The following is a 23,365-nucleotide window of genomic DNA, read 5'->3' on the forward strand; positions in this document are numbered from 1 at the left end:
GAGCACCAGCCCTGGAGTCAGGAGGACCTGAGTTCAAATCCGACCTCAGACACTTAACACAAAAACCAGTTGTGTGACCCTGAGCAAGTCACTAAACCCCAATAGCCCTCTAAAAAGGAAAAAAAAAAAAGAAAACCCTATGGACAGTATGGCCCATAGACACAACTAAACAACTGAACAACAAAAAACAAGATAGTTGCAGATTATGAACATGTCCACAAGAAATATGCTGAGGAATCCTTATCACTGAATCCCTCATCTGTACTGCCTAATCATACCCCCAAGTCTCACCTGGCCATTTATATAATGCTTCAAGTTAATAAATGAATTTTTACACAACTCTGTGAGGTACACAGTATAATTGTGTTCATTGAGAGAAAGGATTCAGAGAGATTAAGTGACCCACTAGTGTTCCTACAGCCAGTAAGTTTTTTTTAATTTGCTAAACTTGTCATACCCATTCATGTGAAGATCCTATTTCTTGGTGTGTTCCCTAGGGTGGGGGAAGGGGATCAAAGACAGGAAGGAAAGGAAGAAAAGAAGCAAGCACTTATTTGTGCTCACTATTGTGCCAGACACAGTACAGTTTTACAAATATCTTATTTGATCCCTACAACAACTCCAGGAGAAAAGCATCATGTATTAAACTTACCAAATCCAAAACAGAACTCTGGAATTTCTCTTTTCCCCACAAACCTACCCATCTCCCAAATGTCCCTGTTTCTGTCAAAGGCACCAACATCCTGGCTCTCTCCTAGATTAGATTAGATAGCCTTAGCATTACCCTTGACTTTCTTCTCTCCTTACCACACATATCTAATCAGCTGCCAAATCTTGCTATTTCTTCCTCCAAAGATGTGTATGCCAAGAAGATATCCCTTGGTCCTTAATTGTCAATTCTTATCATGTCTTCCAGATGATTTGATCATAACCTTGAGAGGATATCCTTTCCTGTTTAAATGAAAAGCCCCTATTGTCACCAGGATTGGACAAATTTTTTTAATCTTGAGATAAACTGAGCTGCCTTTGGGCTAAAATATATCCATAACACTGAAAGTACCCTTTACTAATTCCCTTGGACTCCTCTGACCCTTGGCAAATTTTTGGGCTTGAATCACAGTACTTGACTGGGAAATGCTAGTTTTAATTAGTGGTCTTTAGTTGTGGATTCTAGCAATCTAAACCCTTCTCTGTGTCCACCCAGTTACTACATTAATTCAGATCGTCATCACCTCTTGCCTGGATGATTCAGCAGCCTCCAAACTGGTCTCCCTTCCTTAAGTCTCTCCTGGACCCCATCTATCCTCTACACTGCTGCCAAAGTGATTTTCAAAAGTACAGATCTGACCATATCACTCCCCTACTCAATAAACTTGCTTCTTTCTATTTCCTTTAAGATAAAATATAAATTCCTCCATTTGCCTTTTAAAAGCCCTTCACAATATGGTCCCAGCATATCTTTCTGGGCTTATTATAAATTACTTCTCTTCTAGATTTCTGTGATCCATCCCAACTGCCCTTCTCTCCATTTCTCACTGACACTCCATTTCCTATCTCCATTATTTGTGCATTGGCTGTCCCCCATGCCTGTGTAGGGCCTTTGGGCAACACATCTCTGTAGTCAGAGGGAATCTCCAAGGGTTTAACTGCCTTGGCACCCTGGAAAATGTAGTTCAGTTTCTCAGAGATAGTGTGGTCTTATCAATTCAGGAAGATATGGGCTCTAACATGTACTTTGGGCCAGAATGAATAGGACTACATTGACCTGGGCAATCATAACCAATGAATGAAGCTCAATAGAGGGGAGTGATCACAGAATGCAGCAGTGAAAGGTGCTATAAATGGAAACTGGCCAAAAGACTTGAGCAGCAGAAATATTCCTTGCTCCCTGATTCACTAATCTTAAGAATTTGGGGGATAACTGACTTGCCTACCCCAACACATTGCTGGAGACTTGGTGAATTCACTTTCTGTTTTCCCTTTGCTTTATTACCATACAATCTTAAGTATTTTCTATCCTCTTTTTTAATCTTTTTTTTTAAATTTTAGACTTGAATACTAAAACTTAAATACAAAATAAGAAAAGAAAAAAAAATGTCATGTGCACAGCAGAATGTAAGTGAGGATTCGAAATACATTTCCATTTCAAGAAAGCCAATGTATTAATGCATTATGTTGAAAGCTGTCCATCTTTTCTTTACTTCCTTGTAGGTTTTCTTTTGTTCTCTGCTGTACATTTTTTACTTTGCTCTTTTTCCCCTTTCTTCCCTCTCCCCCCCCACAATTAAGCATGAATATACTTACATAGCTATATTGATATATACATGTACATATATACACATACATATATAAACATATAATCTTCCCAAGAGATTCTACTCCTAATCTTTGATTTTGTTTGTGAATCTCTTATTTCCTATCCCTCCTGACTTCGCTATTTTACTTCTACCGTGTTTCCTATTCTCTTAAATGGATTACTTGCAGTTTGATAGTGTTTCAAAACTTTTTGTTTCAGATAAAGTTATGCTCAAACCTTAATTACATTCTTAATGTGTGTCATGCATAGAAAGCATGGATGGAGAGTCAGGTGAGCCAGTGACTATTTGAATACACTGTATTCAATAGGTGAGAGATTCTATCTGTCCTGCCATCCAGAGGTTATGGTTTTGAGGGCTCTGAGTTTCCATGATTTTTACTAATAATGTGCATTTTACTTTTCTAGCTTCAAAGTAAGAATTCATTTAGGTTTGGCTCAAAATTTACCCTGCGATTAAATAGGGAATTAATCTTTTTATTTGAAGTAGTCTGGGTCACATTGACTTTGGGCTAGTAATCACCACCTCCATACCAGAGAAGGGGGAGGGATGAAATGAAAGAGAAGTTGAGGTCACAGGGAAACCTCTGCCCAAAAGTTACCGTGAAGGAGACAGACATAGAAACAGTCTGGCATAGTTTGCTCCTCCCTTTTCCAGAAGGAAGGAAAGTCCTCAGACAAACCTTGGAGGATATTCATCTCTCAGTTCTACCTAATAGAATTCCTTTCTTCCTCCAAGATACAGTTTGTGAACCACTTTGCACATGAATCCTCTCCTGATCCCCATGACTGCTAGTGCCCTTCCCCTCTCTCTTATACTTAACTATTTTATATTTATTTGCTTTATAATTATTCTATCAATCATTCTCACTGTATTGTGGATGGTTAGAATATTTTCATCATCAACATCATATTTTTATGTAGTCAATTACAATAACTGTGAAGTAGCTAACACAAGTATTATTATTATACCAATTTTTCAGATGCAGAAACTGTATATCGCATACATGAAGTGATTTACTAAGGCTCATGCAATTGAATCATAGGATTATTGATTTAATGCTGAATGAGACATTAGGCATCATCAATCCATAGGTTCCCAAAGTGGGCAATACCACCCCCTAGGGAGCACTTGAATGATCCAAGGGGAGAGTAGCCTTGGGTGTAACTGGGGGGCATTGAATAAAAATAAGGGGGTAATGGAAGAATAAGGAGAAAAGAAAATTTTGAAAAATTGTTTGTATGTGTTTTATAAGTTGTATAACAGTTAAAGTCATAGTGATTACATTATTTCCCAAATAAACACACAAAATGCAAGTTATAACCTATCAGTTGTCAAGTCTGCCAATAGGTCTTAACAAGCAAGTGTTGACAGGTGAGCTTGTCGCAAATTGTCAGGAAGTCCAGCACGCATGGGCAGGAATATATACATGTAGTGACTTGTTTACAATATGATGCTATACAGTTACAGAATGCAATATTGCATCATCAAAATTTCAATGCAAGAAAAAACCCACAGGTTTACAATAAATTATTAAATTTACGATGTGTCATTAAAATATTTTATGTTTTTTTAAAATGATACAAATTTCAAAAACAAACATTAAAGGGTTAAAGAAAAGTAGATTTCCAGGGAGCACTGAGTAACTTTTTTTCTAAAGGAGGTGGTAGGTCAAATAAGTTTGGGAACCTCTGACTAGTCCAGAATCATCTTATACATGGAGAAACTGAGGCCCAGAGAAGACTTGTCCAAGTTTAAATAAACAGTTAATAGCAGAGCTAGGACTCTAAGCCAGGTCCTTTGACTCTAAATCCAGTGGTCTTTCCACTACAGCACACTGCCTTTCAATGCCTCAGCTACTTCTAATATCTAGCTAACAGCATCATCAACTTAGAAATTTTATTGTGGAGAATTCAAGGAAGAAGAAGAGAGAAAGATTTATAGTGTAGGTTTCTCTAGTTGAGGTAAAGTAGGAGCAGGATCCCAAGGTGACTTTGAGTCATCAAAAGGCCGTATGGAACCAGGTGGAAGACAGGACTAGAAAGTGAGAGAGGGGTGCATAAGGGAGGGTAGAAGGAGACTAAAGATAAACTTCACCAACCTGGCAAATTTGCCTAAATGAGTTCTGAGAGCAAGCATAATTGTCATAGCAACAATAACAACAATTATCTGAATTTATAGAATCTCATCCTTTTCAAATCAGAGATCTTATTCAATTCTCCTACAGGACCCTATACTGTACCCATTTAAAAATTACTATCCAAAACTCCAGACTTTAGGGAGAATAATCTGCTTAGCTAAGGCACAGTTAGAAACTGAGCCATACAGAATATTGCATAGAGGGGAGTCATGGGGGCAGAACTATCTCATTCTTTCTCTTCTCCTAAATATAATTATTCTGAGAGAGTGGAAACCCTTCTCACTTCAAAAGCAACAACAGTGTTAGTGAATTAGGACAGTTCGAACTCGCCAGAAAGAGTGAGAGGGAAACATTCAATGATTCCCCCTGACCATGATCACAGAAAAGAAAAGAACACGGAAAATCCCCTTACTCACCAAAATGGGCTCCGTCTGTGTTATTCCTGCGGAGGCAGCAGGAAGTGCTGCTATATATACAGTAGTTTGCCCCACAGCGGCAAACAGCACTGAGCGAACATCTCCACCTCTCTCCAAAATGGGAAAGGTAAGACCACAGGAAAGCAGTGCTGAGACAATGTATTTATACAATAAGGTGACTTTCTCAACCCTCTCCAATATTTCATTCTACAGATCATCTTCTACGAGGACCGGGGTTTCCAGGGCCGATCCTATGAATGCAACAGCGACTACCCCAACCTGCAGGCCTACTTCAACCGTTGCAACTCCATCCGGGTAGAAAGTGGCTGCTGGATGATTTATGAGCGCCCCAATTACTTGGGCCATCAGTATTACCTACGGAGAGGCGAGTATCCAGACTACCAGCAGTGGATGGGTTTCAATGACTCCATCAGGTCCTGCCGCATCATCCCCCAAGTGAGTATGGTTCCATTTGAAATCTTTTGGGAAGGTCAAACACTTTAAAATAGTTTCTCAAACCAAATCTAACTAGCTAGTGAATGGTTGTAGCTTAGCCACAAAGGACAACATATCTCTCCCAAGAGTCTGATGGCTGGTGAAATCTCTCAACCCATCAATTTTTCTTTGGCCCATTTCTGCTGCCTTTTAACTATAGGGATCCAGTGTCTATATTTTAAATGGAAAAAAAGAAATTAAGGAGGCTCAAAGATTTTCGATCTAATGACTAACATGGAATCAGTGGGATCATAAACTTGAAAGCCTTATCAAATAATAGATACTCTGGCTTAAGTTTAAATGAACAGATCTAGCAGATTAAATTCTCGCAAATATAATCTGGAAATTCTGATAATATTAAAAGCATTTTGTGTCTGTTTAATCAGTTTGCTTTCCCACTGTTCAGTCATTCATTGATTTAACACCACTTAGCCCTGGTAGAATGAAGAAAAAAAATGGGTAGAGTAGAGGACACTGGTAATGTAGGACCTTGAAGGTCATGTTCAGAAAGTTGTTTGGTATATTCTGTGATTCTGGGAAAAGCAGCTGGGAGCGAATGAATATTTTGCTGGGAAGATAATGTGATTAAAATAGTGCTTAAAGGATAGCCCTTGCTATCGGGGGTGGGATAAAATGGATGTGAGTTGAGGCTAGAGAGAGACCAATTAGTATAGTAGATGAGTTTGGAGTCAGAGGAGCTAAATTCAAATTGAAACTTTTATTTACTATTAAATGTGACCTTGCACAAATTACTTCCTCTCTCTGGGCCTCAGTTTTCTCATCTGTGAAATGAGTAAGTTGAATGAGATGATCTTTAATGCCCTTTCCAGATGAAATCATAGAGTTCTAGAAATAGAAACAATAAAACAGCCTGGGTTCAAAGTGTGTTTGGGTCTGGACAAAGTTGTGAAAACGGAGAGAAAAGGGTATATCTAAAAAGTCTTGTGAGTATAAAGGATTAAGGATCCCAAGATTGGTGGTATTTATAAAAATTAGCCTTAGAGGAAATAGTTGAAAGAGAATTCATCTTCAAATGAATATATATCATCCTTAGTTTTCCAGTTCACACTTTTCCTCATCTAGTATTTACGTATCACTTTAAAATTTGCAAAACATATTACATGTGTTAACTCATTTATAGGAATTTCCTCTAATAATAAAGATGAAAATGATACGATAAATCCTACTTTCAGAAAGCTATTTCATAAAGACAAAGTGATGAAGGATGCACAGGGCTGCTGCACTCTATTCCTAGCCATGCCAAGGAACCATTATGTAAACGCGGGTGGTGGTGGTTGTTGTTCAGCTATTTTTCAATCATGTCTGACTCTTAGTGACCCCATTGGGGGTTTTCTTGGCAAAGATACTGGAGTGATTTACCATTTCCTTTTCCAGTTCATTTTACAGATGAGCAAACTGAGGCAAATAGGGTTAAGTGACTTGCTCAGGGTCACACATCTATTAACTGTTTGAGTCTGGACTTGAACTCAGGTCCAGCAAATGGAGGGGACAGATTATTTCTCCACACATTTGTCCTGATAGTAAAGTTGGAATCAAGGAGATTTGGGATAGGAAAAATCTGATTAGTCTCTGTTTCATCACTAATCTCTTGTATCTATTATTGCAGCACTCTGGCTCCTATAGGCTGAGGTTCTATGACAGAGATGACTTCAAAGGCCAAATGATGGAGCTCATGGATGATTGCCACTCTATTCAAGACCGCTTCCATATGAATGAAATCCGCTCTCTCAACGTGTTAGAGGGCTCCTGGATCCTGTATGAGATGCCCAGCTACAGGGGAAGACAGTACCTTCTGAGACCTGGGGAGTACAGGAGATACCTGGACTGGGGGGCCATGAATGCTAAAGTTGGTTCTTTTAGACGGGTCATGGATTTTTACTGAGATATGGTTACTCTCAGTTTTTTTCATTTTAAAATCCAATAAAATATTTAGCTTGTGTTTCCAGCACTAAATGGTTCCTGTCTTTCTTCCAATCTTATTAAGTATTCATTTGTAATAATATTTAGTTAAACATAAAAATATGCACTCATGATAGGAATGAATATTTGAATAGGAGGAATGGTGTAGGGGATAAAGTTTCCTGTATTAATAACAAAAACATAACTGACCAAAGAAATATTTATTTTAGGTTTAGTTGCTGAGGCCATGTAATTGTGCTTTCCTATATTTTAAAAAATCTTTCTCTTCCACCCAACCTTGGCCCTAATATTTGGGAATACACACACACACACACACACACAACATCCCACTTTAATACCTTGGTCTCCCAGTACTTCAATATCCTAAATTTCTTTGACCTCTATCTCAGTCACACACAGGCATGGTCATATTCTTGCCTTGATCATCACCTGTAACCTGTTCCATATCTGTGATCCAGAACTCTGATATTCTTTCTCTGACCACAACCTCATCTCTTTGTCTTTGTCTTCATATGATGGGCTTTACCAGCTTGGTTCTCCCTGTCCATTTCTCTGGCTTTGACTTCCTTCAGAGTTTTGAATCTATGACTGACTAACCTAGTCAACTATGTACTATATCAGCTGTGCTTGAATTCCTTGTCTCCTTGTCCCATTGCTAGTTGTGCCTTGTCAGATCAAACTCTGGATTATCCCCACCATCCACCATCTTTAATCTTATTTATATGTTTCTGAATGCTGTTTGAGAAAGTCACTGCCATCCTAATTAAATGACCACATAATTATTTTACTGAATTAGAAAAAAAAATAAAATTCATTTGGATGAGCAAAAAGTCAAGAATATTAAAGGAACTCATGAAAAATATAAAGGAAGGAGGTTTAGCAGTACCAGATCTTAAATTATTTTGTAAGACTGCAATTATCAAAATTATCTGGTACTAATAAATAAAAACATAGATCATTGGAATACAGTACATGTATAATTCACAGCAGCAAATAAAAATAGCAAACTTGTATTTGGCAAGTATAAAGGTTTAAGTTTTGGGAATAAGAATTCATTATTTGGTAAAAAAAAAAAACTGGAAAGCAGTCTGGAAGAAATTGGGCATAGACAAATATCTTAACACCTTTTACCAAGATTAGATCAAAATGGATACATGACATAGATATAAAGAGAGATATTATAAGAAAATTTGAAGAACATGGAATATTAAGAGAGAGCAGTGTGAGATGTAAAATGGATAATTTCAATTACATTAAATTAAGATGGTTTTGTAAAAATAAAATAAAATTAGCCAAGATCTGAAGGAAATCAGAATATTGGTGGAAACATTTTATAGACAGATTCTCAGAGAAAGGTCTCAAATATATAAAGAACTTTGTCAAGTCTGTAAGAAAAGAGTCATTCCCCGATTGATAAATGTCAAAAGAATGCAAAAAGGCAGTTTTCTGATGAAGAAATCAAAACAATTTATGGTCATATAAAAAATGCTCTAAATCATTATTGATTAGAAAAATACAAACCAAAATAACCTTGAGATACCATTTTATACCTGTCAGACTGGCTAAAATGATTGAAGGGGAAAGCAACAAATGTTGGAGGGAATGTGGAAAAATTGGGACATATTCACTGTTAGTGGAACTGTGAACTGATCCAACAATTTTGAAGAGCAATCAGTAATTATGCCCAAAGAGTTTTTAAACTGCTTATACCTTCTGACCCAGCAATACCACTACTAGGTCTGCTTCCCAAGATGATTAAGTAAAAATGAAAAGAACTCTTATGTTCTAAAATATTTATAACAGTTCTCTTTGTGGTGGCAAACAACTGAAAATTTCAGGGATGCCCCTCAACTGGGGAATGACTGAATGACAATATGATTGTGTTGAAATACTACTGTGTTATAAGAAATGATGAGCTCAATGATATTAGAAAAAAAATGGATAGACTTGCATAACATAACGGAGTGAAATGAACAAAACCAAGAGAATGTTATATATAATAACAACAATACTGTTTTAAAAACAACTTTGAGTGACTGAGTCATTTTGACTATTATAAATACCGAAATTAATTACAAAGGACCTATGAAGGAGGATTTATGTGCATCCAGAGAAAAAACTGATAAATAGAAGTACATATAGATTATATCATATATGTGTGTATAGGTTGTTTATACACACACACATATATGTGTGTGTTATATATGTGTGTATACATACACACATTTGTGTCCATTAGTAGCCATCTCTAGGGTGGGGGAGGAGGAGGGAAGAAAAAAGAGAAAAAAGTTACATGATAGCTTTATTATATATTTAAAAGGTATAGCAAGTTGTACATAATAGACTTGAAGTTTCATGTATAATCATAATTTTTTCTATTCTACTATGTTATGGAAATGCATGTTTTATTTCTTAAGTTCAGAACAAAATAAAGTCATACAGTTGTGCTAACTGGCTTACTACAAGTTTATTTTATCTAGTCTCAATTTAGTCCCCAGATTGTTTATTGCACTCTCTATAGCAACTATTCCAATCCTTTTCATTCCTCAAACATCTACATCACATCATCTTCCTTCCTTCTCATTTGAGGATCTTATCTACTTCTTTACTGAAAAAAAAAACCTGGAGGTTATTCATCACAAACTCTCTCTTCTCTCTTATTCCACATTTCAAAATCCCTCAGCATCATTCCCCATTTTCTTCATTGCTCAAATTTCTGATGAAGTGGTTTTATTTCTTGCCAAAATCAATGTCTCTTCTCAGACTCTTAATTTCACCCCTTCATGTCTCCTCCAGTGGCACTTCCCTTCCAATAAAACCTCTCTCTTGTGTGTGTGGCGGGGGGTGGTGGGAAAAAATTAAGATGGTGGAGTAAGAGTCAGCATTTTTGTCTATCTCTCCCAATATACTTCCTCCATGATGACTAAGAAAATGTACCAGACCAAATTCTGTTTGGGCCAGCCAAGAAAAAAAAAACATAGTGAGTAATTTTCCAGTCTAGTGCAGCTTGGGAAGACAGACAGAGAGATCTGCAGTCCAATGGTAGCTCAGCAACAGTTGGAGAAGGAGCATTCCAGTGCCCAGGGAAAGATAAGAAATCAAAATAAAGCACCAGTGCAGAAAGAGATCTCAGAGGCCACCTGAACTAATGCTGGGAGCAGAAATGTTTTCACACCATTTGGTGTAGCAGCAAGCAGCATCCCCAGCGTGGCTGCCAAAACAGATCCTTAGATCTGCTTTTCTAAAGGAAAGCAACTCAAAATGGGTTAACAATCTTGCTTTAATCAATCAAACATATATCGTCTACCTAGTTCAGGGGAAAAAGGTCAGCACCCCGAACTTCAGAATATACAGACAGAAACACTTTAAGCAGACAGGCCTCCAACTGCCCAACCATTACATCCATACCAAATCACAGTTACCAGAGAGGGAAGCATCAATATCTGGGTTTTTCAAAGCTAGGGGGACTCTCAACGGCTGCCCAGAATCTCATGTGGTCAAATCACAGAACACTTCTCAAAGTGAGCCCCAAAGCAAAGTCTCACATCAAGGCTTATATAGCCTTCTCCTGGCTCAAAAAATGTAACAACCCTCTTGACCCACTGCCCAATCACAAAGCACCAAGGTGTGGGCTTCCTGAAAAATAAGCCTTCCACCACAGGCTCCAGGTGCACTTAACTGAGGGGCAGGGAATATCTTAAAAATTTACATTCTTATAACATTTGGAAACTCTGTCCCTCATTACCCAGTTTTGGGTCACCAATCCAGGACAGAGAGGAGTTTTTATAATTTTTTTCTAGTCTTTTTTTTTTGGGGGGGGGGGTGGAGGTAGGGAGGGTAGCTATCTGAGAAAAGAGCACAAAACAAGTTTCAGAAACTTAATTATGTGACTGACCCCAAGAACAGAGCAGTGACTCAGTTCTAAGGTTTAGCCCAGCTAAATGGAAATTTTCCAAAAAATGGAAATAATGGAAAAAAAAAACAGGGAGGAAGGCCAAGACTAAAAGGTAGCCAGCAGTTTAGTTGTTCTGAATCTATAAAACCTCCCAGAAAATTAATAGTGACTGAGTCCAATAGCATTCTACTGAAATTCAACTACATACAAGCCAAAAACCCCAAACCTGGATTGGGAGTTTGAAGAACTCAGACAAGGAAGTTTGTGAATAGATCTCTCCAGGGTTATACAACTTTTGGAAACACTGAAAATTTGAAGGCCCCCAGACTAAGCTGTGAAAGTGACCAAATTTCAAATCAAATATCTTTCCCAGAAGGGAGAAGAGCCTAAAACTAACAAAATCTAAAGTCAAGAAGTATGCTAGAAGAATGAGCAAACAAGAAAAGAACCCAACCATAAAGAATTACTGTGGTGGCAAGAAAACTCAAAACACAAGTGCAGAAGAAGACAATGACCTGAAAATATCTATAAGCAAAGCCTCAAAGAAAAAAATGAAGATTGGACAGCAGCTCAACAAGAATTTCTAGAACTAAAACAAAAGTTAAGAAAAGGAATAAAGAAGAGCAAAAATATGAAAAAAATTAATTAAAAAAACAAAAATTTCTAGAACTAAAGAGATAAATTGAGCAAATGTGTATTATTGTATGAACATACATATAAATATATATACAAACATATGCATATATATTCATTTACCATTTAATTACTCCACTAAAAGAAGAAATACAACTCTGGTTTTCTTCACATAAATTAATTATTTTGCATATTAAAGTTTTAGATGTTTTCCTTTATGAGCTGAATAAAAAATCTATTTGAAAAATATAAATTTATATAAATTAATATGTTAGTATAAATGAAATATCATATTTAACTTATGTAAAAGTTCATTAGTTTTTTTGTATGTAAAACATTCATTGTTCATTTTTATCTCTTATCTTTAATTCCACTACTGGAAAAATGTTTGAATGCTGATGTTCCTCACTTGCAAGTAAAGTATATTTAACAAATATGCACACACACCCCTCTTTTCAAGGAAAGAACTTTTTAAATGTGGGGTTTTATGTTAAAAAAAAATATGCCAAGACAAAATGTCCTAAGCTCTAAAGACTCTTGGAATATGTTTAAACTTGAAACAAAACTTGAAAAAATCGGTACCTTGAAGAAGGTCAGAGCCTTGGTAGGAAGGAGATGGTCTTTCCCATTACCAACCCTTGCAGCTCAGAGCTGCTTTTCTTTTGCATCAGGCAGCCCCGGGAACTGTCTCAGTGGCACCCCTATTGTTCTATAATGCTCTCATTTCTCCTTCTCCTGAGTTTCCTAATACCTGGTTCATATTCAAGGGAACAGGTTCCTTGCCTTCCCAACCTCCTTTTTGTGCTTCTCAATGCAACACGCAATACCACAAGGAACATAAAAGGGGGAACATATGCACAGATGTAGATTAAGTTTACAATTTACAAATCTTTTGAATTTGGGTTACTCATATCTACTACAATGAATTATGCCTACCTTTTTTGTCGCCCCCTCTCTTTCCTATTTGAAAGGTCCTTTGAAAGGTTTCATCCTGGATGTAAAAAATAAGATAAAATTGAGGTCTTCAAAATCTGCCGCTCCAACCTGCCACTGCTCTAACTGTGGAGACCCTAGAGTTTGAGCTAGATGTCTCCCTCCCATGCTCACTGCTGTTGTATCTCCCTACCACCAGAGTCAGTCTGATTTGTCCTTGGGGATTGGGATGGGGCAGGAGAGCCAGAAGAGGATCCCTTCTTGGAGATGGAAGATTAAGATCTGAATCAGGAGCCAAGCAAGAGTAAAGCCAAAGTCTGGGCCAGTCAGGAAACACGGTTTCACTGGAGTACAGACAGAGAGAGTGCATGGGTTGAGGCAGGGCAGAATGTCGAGTGACCAAAGCAAGCACCCAAGTTGAAAGAGAAGAATGCAATCAAGAGTCAGAATACAAGTAATTTTAGCAAATTTCCCAAAGCTTTAGTCCTTTCTGGCTATTTCCTGGGTTTCTAGTCTATTATATGTCAGCTTAGCTCTACAATATCTGCTTCTGACTCAGTCACTCTTCTGGATTACAGGGAACTCCCAGCAGATATTTCCCTCACTTTGGGTTCCATAGCTAGGCTGTGACTCAGTTGGCCATTCCTCCTAGAAGAAACACCTATAGTGATGACAACCAGATCCATATTTCCAGGCCTAGACTCTCTCCTGAGCTCCATTTCCACATCACCAAAGGCCTGCCTACTGGATGTCCTACACTTACCCCAAAACAGAACTCATCTTTCCCCCAAATCCCATCCATTTTCTGAATTTTCCTATTACTGTTGAGAATACCACCGTTCTCCCAGTCACCAAGGGTTACCAATCTCATTCATCTCATATATCTACTCAATTACCAAGTCTATTTCCCCAACACTATTCTTACACATCCCCTCTTCTCCACTCACATAGTCACCACCCTGTTAGGCTATAACCCCCTCTAGTCTGGATTAATGACAATACTCTCCTTGCCTCAAATCACTCCCCATGCCAATCCATCTTCCATACAACTGTCAAAGTAATTTTCCTAAAGCACAGGGTTTGTTCATGCTTTGTAAAACTTAAAGTGATATATGAACTATTGTTATTCCTTTCTCTGGGGGTCTTGGCAGAAAGTAATTGGAAGAAAGTGTGGTTGCAATGATACAGAAAGAGCAGTCAGATCAATCCTTGGCCTTTGTGAAAGAGAAGAAAATAGGATGGGACAAGCAGGATTGGTCTAAGAAATATTTCCAGTAGTTTCACACTATTTGTACTCTCCCCTGTCCCCACCTGCCACTATAGCTAATTTTTTTAGGCACCTAGGATCCCATCCCTTTTAAGGACTTCAAAACAAAAATAAAAACCTGGATTTACTTCCAGCACTGAACGAATAGACTCACAGATTTAGAGTTCAGGAGGTCATTTTACAGATGAAGAAAGTGAGGCTTAAAGAAGTTAGGTCATAATATTAATAAATTGCATTTTTATGTTTGCTATTGGGGGAAGAACACAAATATTGGGACAAAGACTGTTTGTTATTATCTGACTTTGATTTTATTGTTATCCTCCTTTTACAGATGAGGAAACTGAGGCAGAGAATTGCCAATGAATCACACAGATATTAACCGTCCATGGTCAATTTAAACCCAGGTTTTCCTGACTCAAGGCCCGGCACTCAATGCTGTGACCCCTAGGGGCCGGGATGATGTGCCCAGCATCACAGAGGCAGTAAGAAGTGGCAGACCCAGGATTGGAAGAGATGTTCACGGATTCCCAGCCCAACACTCTTTCTTCTGTCGGTGGCAGTTGATATCCAGAATAACTCTGAGGATCGGGCCGCTGTAATCCTCTGAAATACGGGCAGCCTCTCTGGGAAATTCTATGATATTTTCACATAAGCTTAAGATAAAGTTTGTTTTCCTTTGGATCTAATATAATAATAACAATAGATCCTCACAGCAATCCTGAAAAATAGCTGCTCTTATTAATCTCATTTTACAGATAAGGAAAATGAGGCAGAGGTGGGTTAAATTACTTGCCCGGTGTTATGCATCTAGGGGCCAGGATTTTAACTCGGGTCTTTGTGATTCCAAATCCAACACTCAACCCACGTCCACTTTCCTGAGAAAACTTCCAGAAGACATATTGCACATACTGTGTCCAAGCATAGAGGAAAAACAAGAAATGAGAATTTACTATCCTATGGGGCAGAACTGCGTGCTTCAGAACAAAGAAGGACCCAAACAAAGTCAGTTAACAATGAGCTATCTTTGTCCCAATGGTTATGTTCCTCCCCCAGTAGCGAGGATGGGACAGTACTAGAATGCACCAGAGAGAAAGCAGAGCATAGCACGCTCTTCACTAAAGGCAGAATAAAAAAGCAAACCACAAAATCCCCTTACGCACCAAACTGGGCCCCTTTTTTGTTGTTCTTGCCAATGCAGCAGCAGAAATGCTCTATATATACGAGAGGCTGTTGCCGCTGTCACTAGGACACTGCATCCATCACCAACCAGCCATGGGAAAGGTGAGTAAAGTATTGCTGGGGGCAGGGGAAGGGTCCCAAGAAGCAGGATGCCACAATTTAAGGGGCAGGATGAGAGGGAACAACAGCCTTGAATTCTTCTCCCTTTTCAGATCACCTTCTACGAGGACAGAGGCTTCCAGGGCCGCTGCTATGAGTGTACTAGTGACTATCCCAACCTGCAGGCCTACTTCAACCGCTGCAACTCCATCCGGGTGGAGAGTGGCTGCTGGATGATTTATGAGCATCCGAATTACTCAGGACATCAGTATTACCTGAGAAGGGGAGACTATCCTGACTACCAGCAATGGATGGGCTTCAATGATACTATTCGGTCCTGTTGTCTGATACCTCAAGTGAGTTCTGCCTCCATGAGCTAAAAATTGAGAGGCTAGAAAAGTTTTTTTAAAGAAAAGAAAAGAAGACAAAGGTCTAATGAGTTTCAAATTGTGGCCCAAACACAGCTAAATACAGCAGAAATGCCCAAGAAGATTCTGAGAAACTCACTCTAGGGAGGAGTTTATGACTGTAGAAAATAATCAGTTGTTTTTTGTTATATCTGCTAGCATTATTTTGTGATCCAGAAATAATTTCAAAAGTCCATTTTTAGAAATTTTTCAGAAATGAAAAGCAAAAAAAAAAATCTAGTAATATATAGACTAACTGTGGCCCTATGATGGGAGAAATTCATAAAGTAAAATGTAGACAAATCCCTCTCTTGATCATTTGGAAGTAGGGGAAAGGGGAAGGGAATAAGCCTTTATATAGTGCTTACTATGTGCCTCATGCAAATATTATCTCATCTGATCCTTCCAACACCCACAAAAGATAGGTACTGTTATCTCCATTTTACAGATGAGAAAACGAGGCAAAGAAAGGTTAAATGACTTGCTCAGTATCTCACAGCTAGTAAATGTCTGAGGTCAGACTTGAATTCAGGTCTTCCTGACTCCGGGCCTAGTTCTTTATCTACTGTGCCATCTGGCTGGAGTTAAAAATGATATCAATAGCAATTTCTGGAAGGATATATTCTTTTTTTTTTTTTTTGCTTTTTGGATGGGGGAAGGTAGGGCAATTGGGGTTAAGTGACTTGCCCAAGGTCATATGGCTAGTTTTTTGGTGTTAAGTGACTGAGGCTGGATTTGAACTCAGGTCCTCCTGACTCCAGGGCTAGTGCTCTATTCACTGTGGCACCTAGCCACCCTAAAAGGATGTATTCTTATCTGCTTCTGTGTTATAGTATGACCCCTGTCAAGCTTCTTTGTCCAAAACAATAAATAGAAAAAAGTCATAAGAAGATATATTTAATGATTTAGCCTCTATGGATCAAAGGAATATCAGAAACACACAAAGTAAATTCAGAATTTCTGTTTAACTTTCATCTGTTCATCCATTGAAAATATATTAACATGGGGCAGCTAGGTGGCACAATGAATAGAGCACCGGCCCTGGAGTCAGGAGGACCTCAGTTCAAATCCAGCCTCAGACACTTGACACTTAACACTTACTAGCTATGTGACCTTGGGCAAGTCATTTAACCCCAATTGTCCTGCCTTCCCCCCTCCAAAAAAAATAAAAGCAGAAAAAAATATATATATTAACATGCTAAACCATCAATAAGCTGAATTCCGAAAATGGCTCAATTTGTTGGGGTTTTTTTTTCCTTCTGTTTGTTGCCCAAGCAGACTGGCTCCCATAGGATGAGACTGTATGAGAGAGAAGAATACAAAGGTCTAATGTCAGAGCTCACTGATGACTGCCCTTGTATCCATGACCGTTTCCGACTGAATGAAATCCACTCCTTCAATGTGCTAGAAGGATGCTGGGTCCTGTATGAAATGCCCAACTACAGAGGAAGACAGTTCCTGCTGAGACCTGGCGAGTACAGGAGATACCTGGACTGGGGAGCCATGAATGCCAAGGCAGGCTCTTTAAGGCGGGTTATGGATTTATACTAAAATCTGCTTATGCTACCATCTTCTCATTTTGGAACCTAATAAAGTATTTAGTTTGTATTATTGGCACTTAATGTCTCCAGTGTTTACTTTACATTATATATGAACAGATAACAGTATTATAAATGCTTTAGTAATAAAAGGTTATGGGATGAATGGGGATAACTTCCATTCTGGAGAGCTCATCAAGGAAAGTTTTAAGGAGAAGGCAAATCTTGGACAAAATTTAGAAGCAGGGGAAGGAAAAAGGCATACCTGGACCTCAGAGCAAAAGCAGGAGGCTGAAATGAACAAAGCTTGAGTAAGAGATAGAAAGTAGGTTTGTCCTGTTCATACAAAGAGTATGAATGCTAATGAATTAGGTGATGCTGATAGTTAGATGAGATCAGATGGCTAGCCTTGAAATATGTGCTAGGAAATTTAGTTTTGATATCAGAAGTATTTGGGAGATGAGGTGACCTCATTTTAATAAAATGCTACTAATTTAGACTACAGGATGCCAAGCAAGAGAGGAAGTACAACATAGCGATTTTTAATTTTTTATTATTTTATTAAAAATAATTATGTTTATAATAATATCTATCACTTTAGGATTTACAAAATGTTCCACCAGTATTGTCTTTGCAAAAATGATATCCTCACCCCAGCCCTAGGAGATTGGTGCTATGTTTATCCCCATTTTGCAGATGAGCAAACTGAGTCAAATAGAGGCTAAGTGATTTGCCCAGAGTCGCATAGCTAGTAAATGTCCAAGCTAAGCTTTTAACTCAGGTCTTTCTGACTCCAAGGTCAGTGTTGTACTTGCAAGTATTGAAAATAGGGATTGAATCTATGATTTCATTTGTGTGAGAAATACCCAATAAGGAAACCTCTACCAATGTAAATGAGCTTCTCCCCTGTAACTTATGTTGTTATTGAGTTGTTTCAGTCCTGTCCGACTCTCCACAATCTTATTTGGGATATTCTTGGCAAAGATACTGGAGTGGTTTTTCCTTTTCTTTCTCCAACTCATTTTGCAGATGAGGAAATTGAGACAAACAGAGTTAAGTGACTTGCCCAGGGTCACACAGCTGGTAAGTGTTTGAGGTCACATTTTAAGTCAGGAAGATGAGTCCTCCTGACTCCAGGTCCAGCTCTCTATGCGTTATGGGGCCACCTAGGCTCAATTTCTAATCTTAGATAATTGACGTGAAAACTGAGAGTTTGAATAATTTTTCCAGGGTCAAATAGAAAGATAAATTTCAGAGACAAGACTTGAACCCAGCTTGATCTGGCTTTGAGACTGGCTCTCTACCCTCTTCACCACAGCACCTCTCACTTTGAAGCACAGTATAATACAAACTACATCAAAGACTTGGGATTTTCTAGGTGTGGAGCCTCCCTCTAACATTGCAGATTGAAACTTGTCTCTAATTTAATAGATGCCAATGACCTAAGCTGAGTGACCTAAGCCAATTCAACAAGCATTTGTGGTGTGTAAGTCACTGACTGGCCTAAGCATGGAAGATTAAATAAAAAAAATGAAAAAGACTCCATGTAATTAAGGACCTTACAGGAGACAAACAGTAAACAGATAAATGTAGACAAGATAAATGGAGAAAGTGACAACTAAACTCTAACAACTAGAAAGATCTGGAAAGAACTGCCAGAAGTTTAGAGAAGTTAAATTATTTCTTCATACATGGGCAATTAGTAAATGAATGGAAGCTTCAAAATGGATTATAAGCTCCTTGAGAGCAGGTCTTGCTTTCATTTTTGCATTGTGTGCCTACCTGGCACACAGTAGGCTCTTGGGGGGGAGGGGAGAAGACAAGGCAAGTAGGGTCAAGTGACTTGCCCAAGGTCACACAGTTAGTAAGTGTCAAGTGTCTAAGGTGGTTTTTGAAGTCAGATCCTCCTGACTCCAGGGTAGGTGCTCTATTCACTGCGCCAGGAGGCTCTTAATAAATGCTTGTTGAACTAAATTACGAACATGGTAGAGGCAATTTTTGGAACCCAGTCTTTCTGCCTCCCAAGTTCAGGCCTCTATCTACTATACTACCCTCTCTCACTTGATGTTTTAAAACATAAATAGGCAATAAAATGACAAAAGCTTGTGAAAAAGCTACAGTCCCTTGCATGACATGGAGATATATCACAAATACAAAAATGCTTTAACATGGAAGAATGAAAGGTGAGGTCTGAAACTGATGACATGGAAGGAGTCTCTCACTATTCTTTAGTGCTTTGTTTGGAAAAGTGACTGATTTTAGTTTAGATTTTTCTTGTTCACAAGTAAGAGTCCCAAAAGTCAAAGAAGAATACATTAATTAATTTGTATTTATTAAGTATTTACTATACGGTCAGGTACTGTGCTAAACACTGGGGATACAGGTACAAACAATGAATCAATCTCTATTTGTCAATGGGCTTATATTCTAAGAAGAAAAAACTAATGTGAATATCATATTTAAAAAGAATGCATGCCATGCGTGAGGTATTGTGGGGTCAAAATTGGTGGAATCTGGGAGGAAGGCTTTATTAGGAAGAAAACTTTGGGACCAAAGATGAATATTTTTCACCAAGGGCCAGCTAAGATTGTTGAAAGAACAGTTTATCACAATCACTTAGAAAGACAAACTAGATAAATGCGCAAAAGATCTTTTTAGAGCATTCAGGTACCTTCTTCAAAGACCAGCTCTTCTGTAGGCAGACAGGTGGGGGATTACAAGAGCAGCATGTTGCAAATAATGCCAGTGATCTCTTTATCAATTGGTTTTTCTTAACTATTTATTTATTCTTAAGGGTAAGTTCAATTTGGGGGAGGGGTGGAATATCCATAAATAGCTATGAGGCTATATAAGACAAAAGGCATCAATAAAACTAATTTTTATAAATTTTTAAAATGAGGGAGTTGGGCTAAATAACTCTATGCTACCTTCTAGGTCTAAGTCATATGATTGAAAGTATTAAAACTATTTACATTGTATTGAGTATATTGAAATTAAAATTCTTAACACAAGTCATTCCCTAATTGATAAATGGTCAAAGGATGTGAACAGGCAGTTTTCAGATGAAAAAATTAAAGGTATCTATAGTCACATAAAAAATGCTCTAAATCATTATTGATTAGAGAAATGAAAATTAAAACAACTCTGAGGTACTACCTCACACCTATCAGATTAGTTAATAGAACAGAAAAGGAAAATGATAAATGTTGGAGAAGGTGTGGGAAAATTGGGACACTAATGCATCATTGATAGAGTTGTGAACTGATCCAACTATTCTGGAGGGTAATTTGAAACTATCCCCAAAGGAATACAAAAGTGCATAATCTTTGATCCAGCAATGCCACTAGTAGGTCTGTGAAAAGAGATCATAAAAAATGGAAAAGGACCTACATGTACAAAAATGTTTATAGCAACTCTTTTTGTGGTAGCAAAGAATTGCAAATTGAGGGGGGCCTATCAATTGGGTAATAGCTGAACAAGTTGTGGCATATGAATGTAATGGAATACTATTGTTCCATAAGAAATGATAAGCAGGCAGACTTCAGAAAAACCTGGAAAGACTTATATGAGCCCATGCTGAGTGAAGAGAGCAGAACCAGGAGAGCGTACACAGCAACAGCAACATTGTGTGATGGTCAACAATGATGGACTTAGCTCTTCTCAGCAATACAATGATCCAAGACAAATCCAAAAGACTCGTGATTGAAAATGCTAACCACATCCAGAGAATGAACTATGGAATCTGAATGCAGAGTGAAGTATATTATTTTCATTTTGTTTTTTGTTTTTTTTCTTTCTTGTGGTTTTTCCCTTTTGTTCAGATTCTTCTATCATAGCATGACTAATGTGGAAATAAGTTTAACATGATTGTACACATATAACCTATATCAGATTGCTTACCGTCTTGGGGAGGGAGAGGGAAGGGAGTGAGGGAGAAAAATTTGGAACACAAAGTCTTACAAAAATCAATGTTGAAAACTATCTTTACATGTAACTGGAAAAAATACATTAAGAGAAAAAAGGGGGGCAGTTAGGTGGTGCAGTGAATAGAGCATTGGACATGGAGTCAGGAGGACCTGCTCAAATTCAGCCTCAGACACTTGACACACTTACTAGCTGTGTGACCTTGGGTAAGTCATTTAACCCCAAATGCCCTGCCTTCCCTCCTTAAAAAAAAGAAAGAAAAAAAATTAAAATTCTTAGTTCTTCCTAATAGGAAGTTTGTAAGAACCATATTGTTATACTATTTACTTTGCAGACTTCCTCTGTCCTGTGTTTTTCTTCATTTATCATTCTGAGAAGAGCAATTTTAAAATATATTTTCCTAAATAATCTTCAGACACAGATATGCTCCTTCTAGCCATCCTACTTCTCTCCTCCCCCATTTAAAAATTATCCCATTGTTAGGGCAAAGAAAAATATTTTGTCCTTGCTAGGGCAGATCTCGGGATTATAGATTTAGAGCTGGGAGAGACCTTCAAAGTCATCAAGCTCAACCCCTTCAATTTATTGGTACTTGAGCCTCTGATCACTCTCTTGGAGAGCCATGAGAGAGAAAAGAGAGAAGTCATAGACAGAAGAGAATAGGGTGCTGGAAAAAGTCTTGAGAAACACTCACTAAGGATGCAGGAGTTGGAGAATCTCCATCTCCATCAAAGGAAGAGTAGGCGTGGTCACACATACAGACCAAGAACCTGAAGAGAGGAGGGTCACAGAAGCCCAGGGAGGAAAGAATGAGGGCTGGCCAGCAGCATCAAAATCTTCAGAAAGGACAATAAGAGTAAAGACTGACAAAGATCCACCAGATTTAGAATTGAGAGATCAGCTTCAAGTATGTGATGGGGAAGCAACATGGATTTCAAGAAGATGAAAGGTGAGAGAGTGATTAAAACCTCAACAGCAGCAAAGGTAAATTCTTTTCAGAAGTTTGGCAAAGAAAGGGAAAGAGATAGTAGCTCAAAGAGATAGTAGGGTCAAGTGATGCTTGGTTTTTGTTTTTAGGTTTGGGAAGACCTAGGTATATTTGTAGGCAGTAAGGTGAAAGTCAGTAGATAAGGCCAGATAAGAAGATGGTATACAGAAGGATAATTCATGGACCAAGTTCCTGGATGAGTCAGGAGAGGATGGGATTGAGGAAACAGGTAAAGGGATTGACCTTAGAGAGAAGAAAAGAGCCAACTCTTCTTCAGAGGCAGAAATAAAAGGAGGATGGGTGAAGATATTGGGGAATTTTGTAGGATAAAACAGAAAAGAAGTGACTGATAACAGAGCAGTCTATCTTCTCAGTAATGTAGGAGGCAAGAACATCTGCTGAGAGCAGAGGGAGCGGAGGAAGCTTTGAGTATTTCAGAAAAGAAGAGATGGCTTAAAATAGCATTGGGGAGAATAAGATAAAAAGTCAATCGAGGAAAAGGAAAATCTTTGTAGAGGACCCAATGAGGACCAACTGAGATTAGAGAAGGAAAATTGATAGTGGACCCATTTTAAGGGGGGGGGGGTGACTTCTTTTAACCATATTCCACCATATCCTGTCACCTGAACTTTATTTCCATAGAACCAATCATAAACATTTGTGGATGTATACCTATACTCCTCAATGAAATTCTCCAGATAAATGGAGAAACTTATAATTCTGAATCTGTCTTTACAATTCTGAATGTTTCCACTGAAGGAGGGAGCAGGTTGAGGTGAAAACAGAGTTGGTAGCTTAGAAATTTAATCACTGCCTGCCTAAATAGTCAATCACAGTCTTGGAGACTGAGAACCTAATAGTCTCATTTAATTCAAATAGTTATGTGAAAATTGTCCTGCTGAGATCTATTTCAGTTTACTTAATTTTAAATTTGTCATCACACATTATTCAGATTCCAATATTATATTATCCTCTCCACTCAGGAAGAAAAAAATCAAAAATTTTTAAGCAATCTAATATTTGGGTTGAAGAATTATTTTATCTCCTTGACCTTGGAAATATTTCCTGATGAATATTTATTCATTCTTCCCTTTTGCCCCATGTAAAAAGGTTTATGGAATATCAAGATCCTATGCGATTTATAGCCTCATACATCTGGAGCATTTTTAAAAGTCATAAAGAAATGAATGAATGA

At 38.1% G+C, this 23,365-nt stretch overlaps 1 protein-coding gene and 1 pseudogene across 1 annotated transcript; both read left to right on the forward strand.

Annotated features, from left to right (window-relative positions):
* The first annotated feature begins 4,989 nt into the window (after positions 1-4,989).
* LOC138151589 (gamma-crystallin B) lies at positions 4,990-7,269 on the forward strand. The gene is made up of 3 exons (XM_069075109.1): positions 4,990-4,998; positions 5,085-5,327; positions 6,994-7,269. Exons 1-3 carry the CDS (start codon positions 4,990-4,992, stop codon positions 7,267-7,269), a joined length of 528 nt encoding a protein of 175 aa, XP_068931210.1.
* A 7,958-nt stretch (positions 7,270-15,227) lies between these two features.
* On the forward strand, positions 15,228-17,271 carry LOC138151590 (gamma-crystallin D-like; annotated as a pseudogene).
* Positions 17,272-23,365: the final 6,094 nt, after the last annotated feature.

Source organism: Petaurus breviceps, unplaced genomic scaffold (genome assembly GCF_028583685.1).
Source record: "Petaurus breviceps papuanus isolate PSGF00001 unplaced genomic scaffold, PetGlider_PUasm1.0 90903, whole genome shotgun sequence".
Taxonomy (NCBI): Eukaryota; Metazoa; Chordata; class Mammalia; order Diprotodontia; family Petauridae; genus Petaurus; species Petaurus breviceps.

Coding starts and splice junctions, on each gene's coding strand:
- LOC138151589 (XM_069075109.1), top strand. Junction 5,328..6,993: donor CCTGCCGCATCATCCCCCAA/GTGAGTATGGTT, acceptor CTATTATTGCAG/CACTCTGGCTCCTATAGGCT.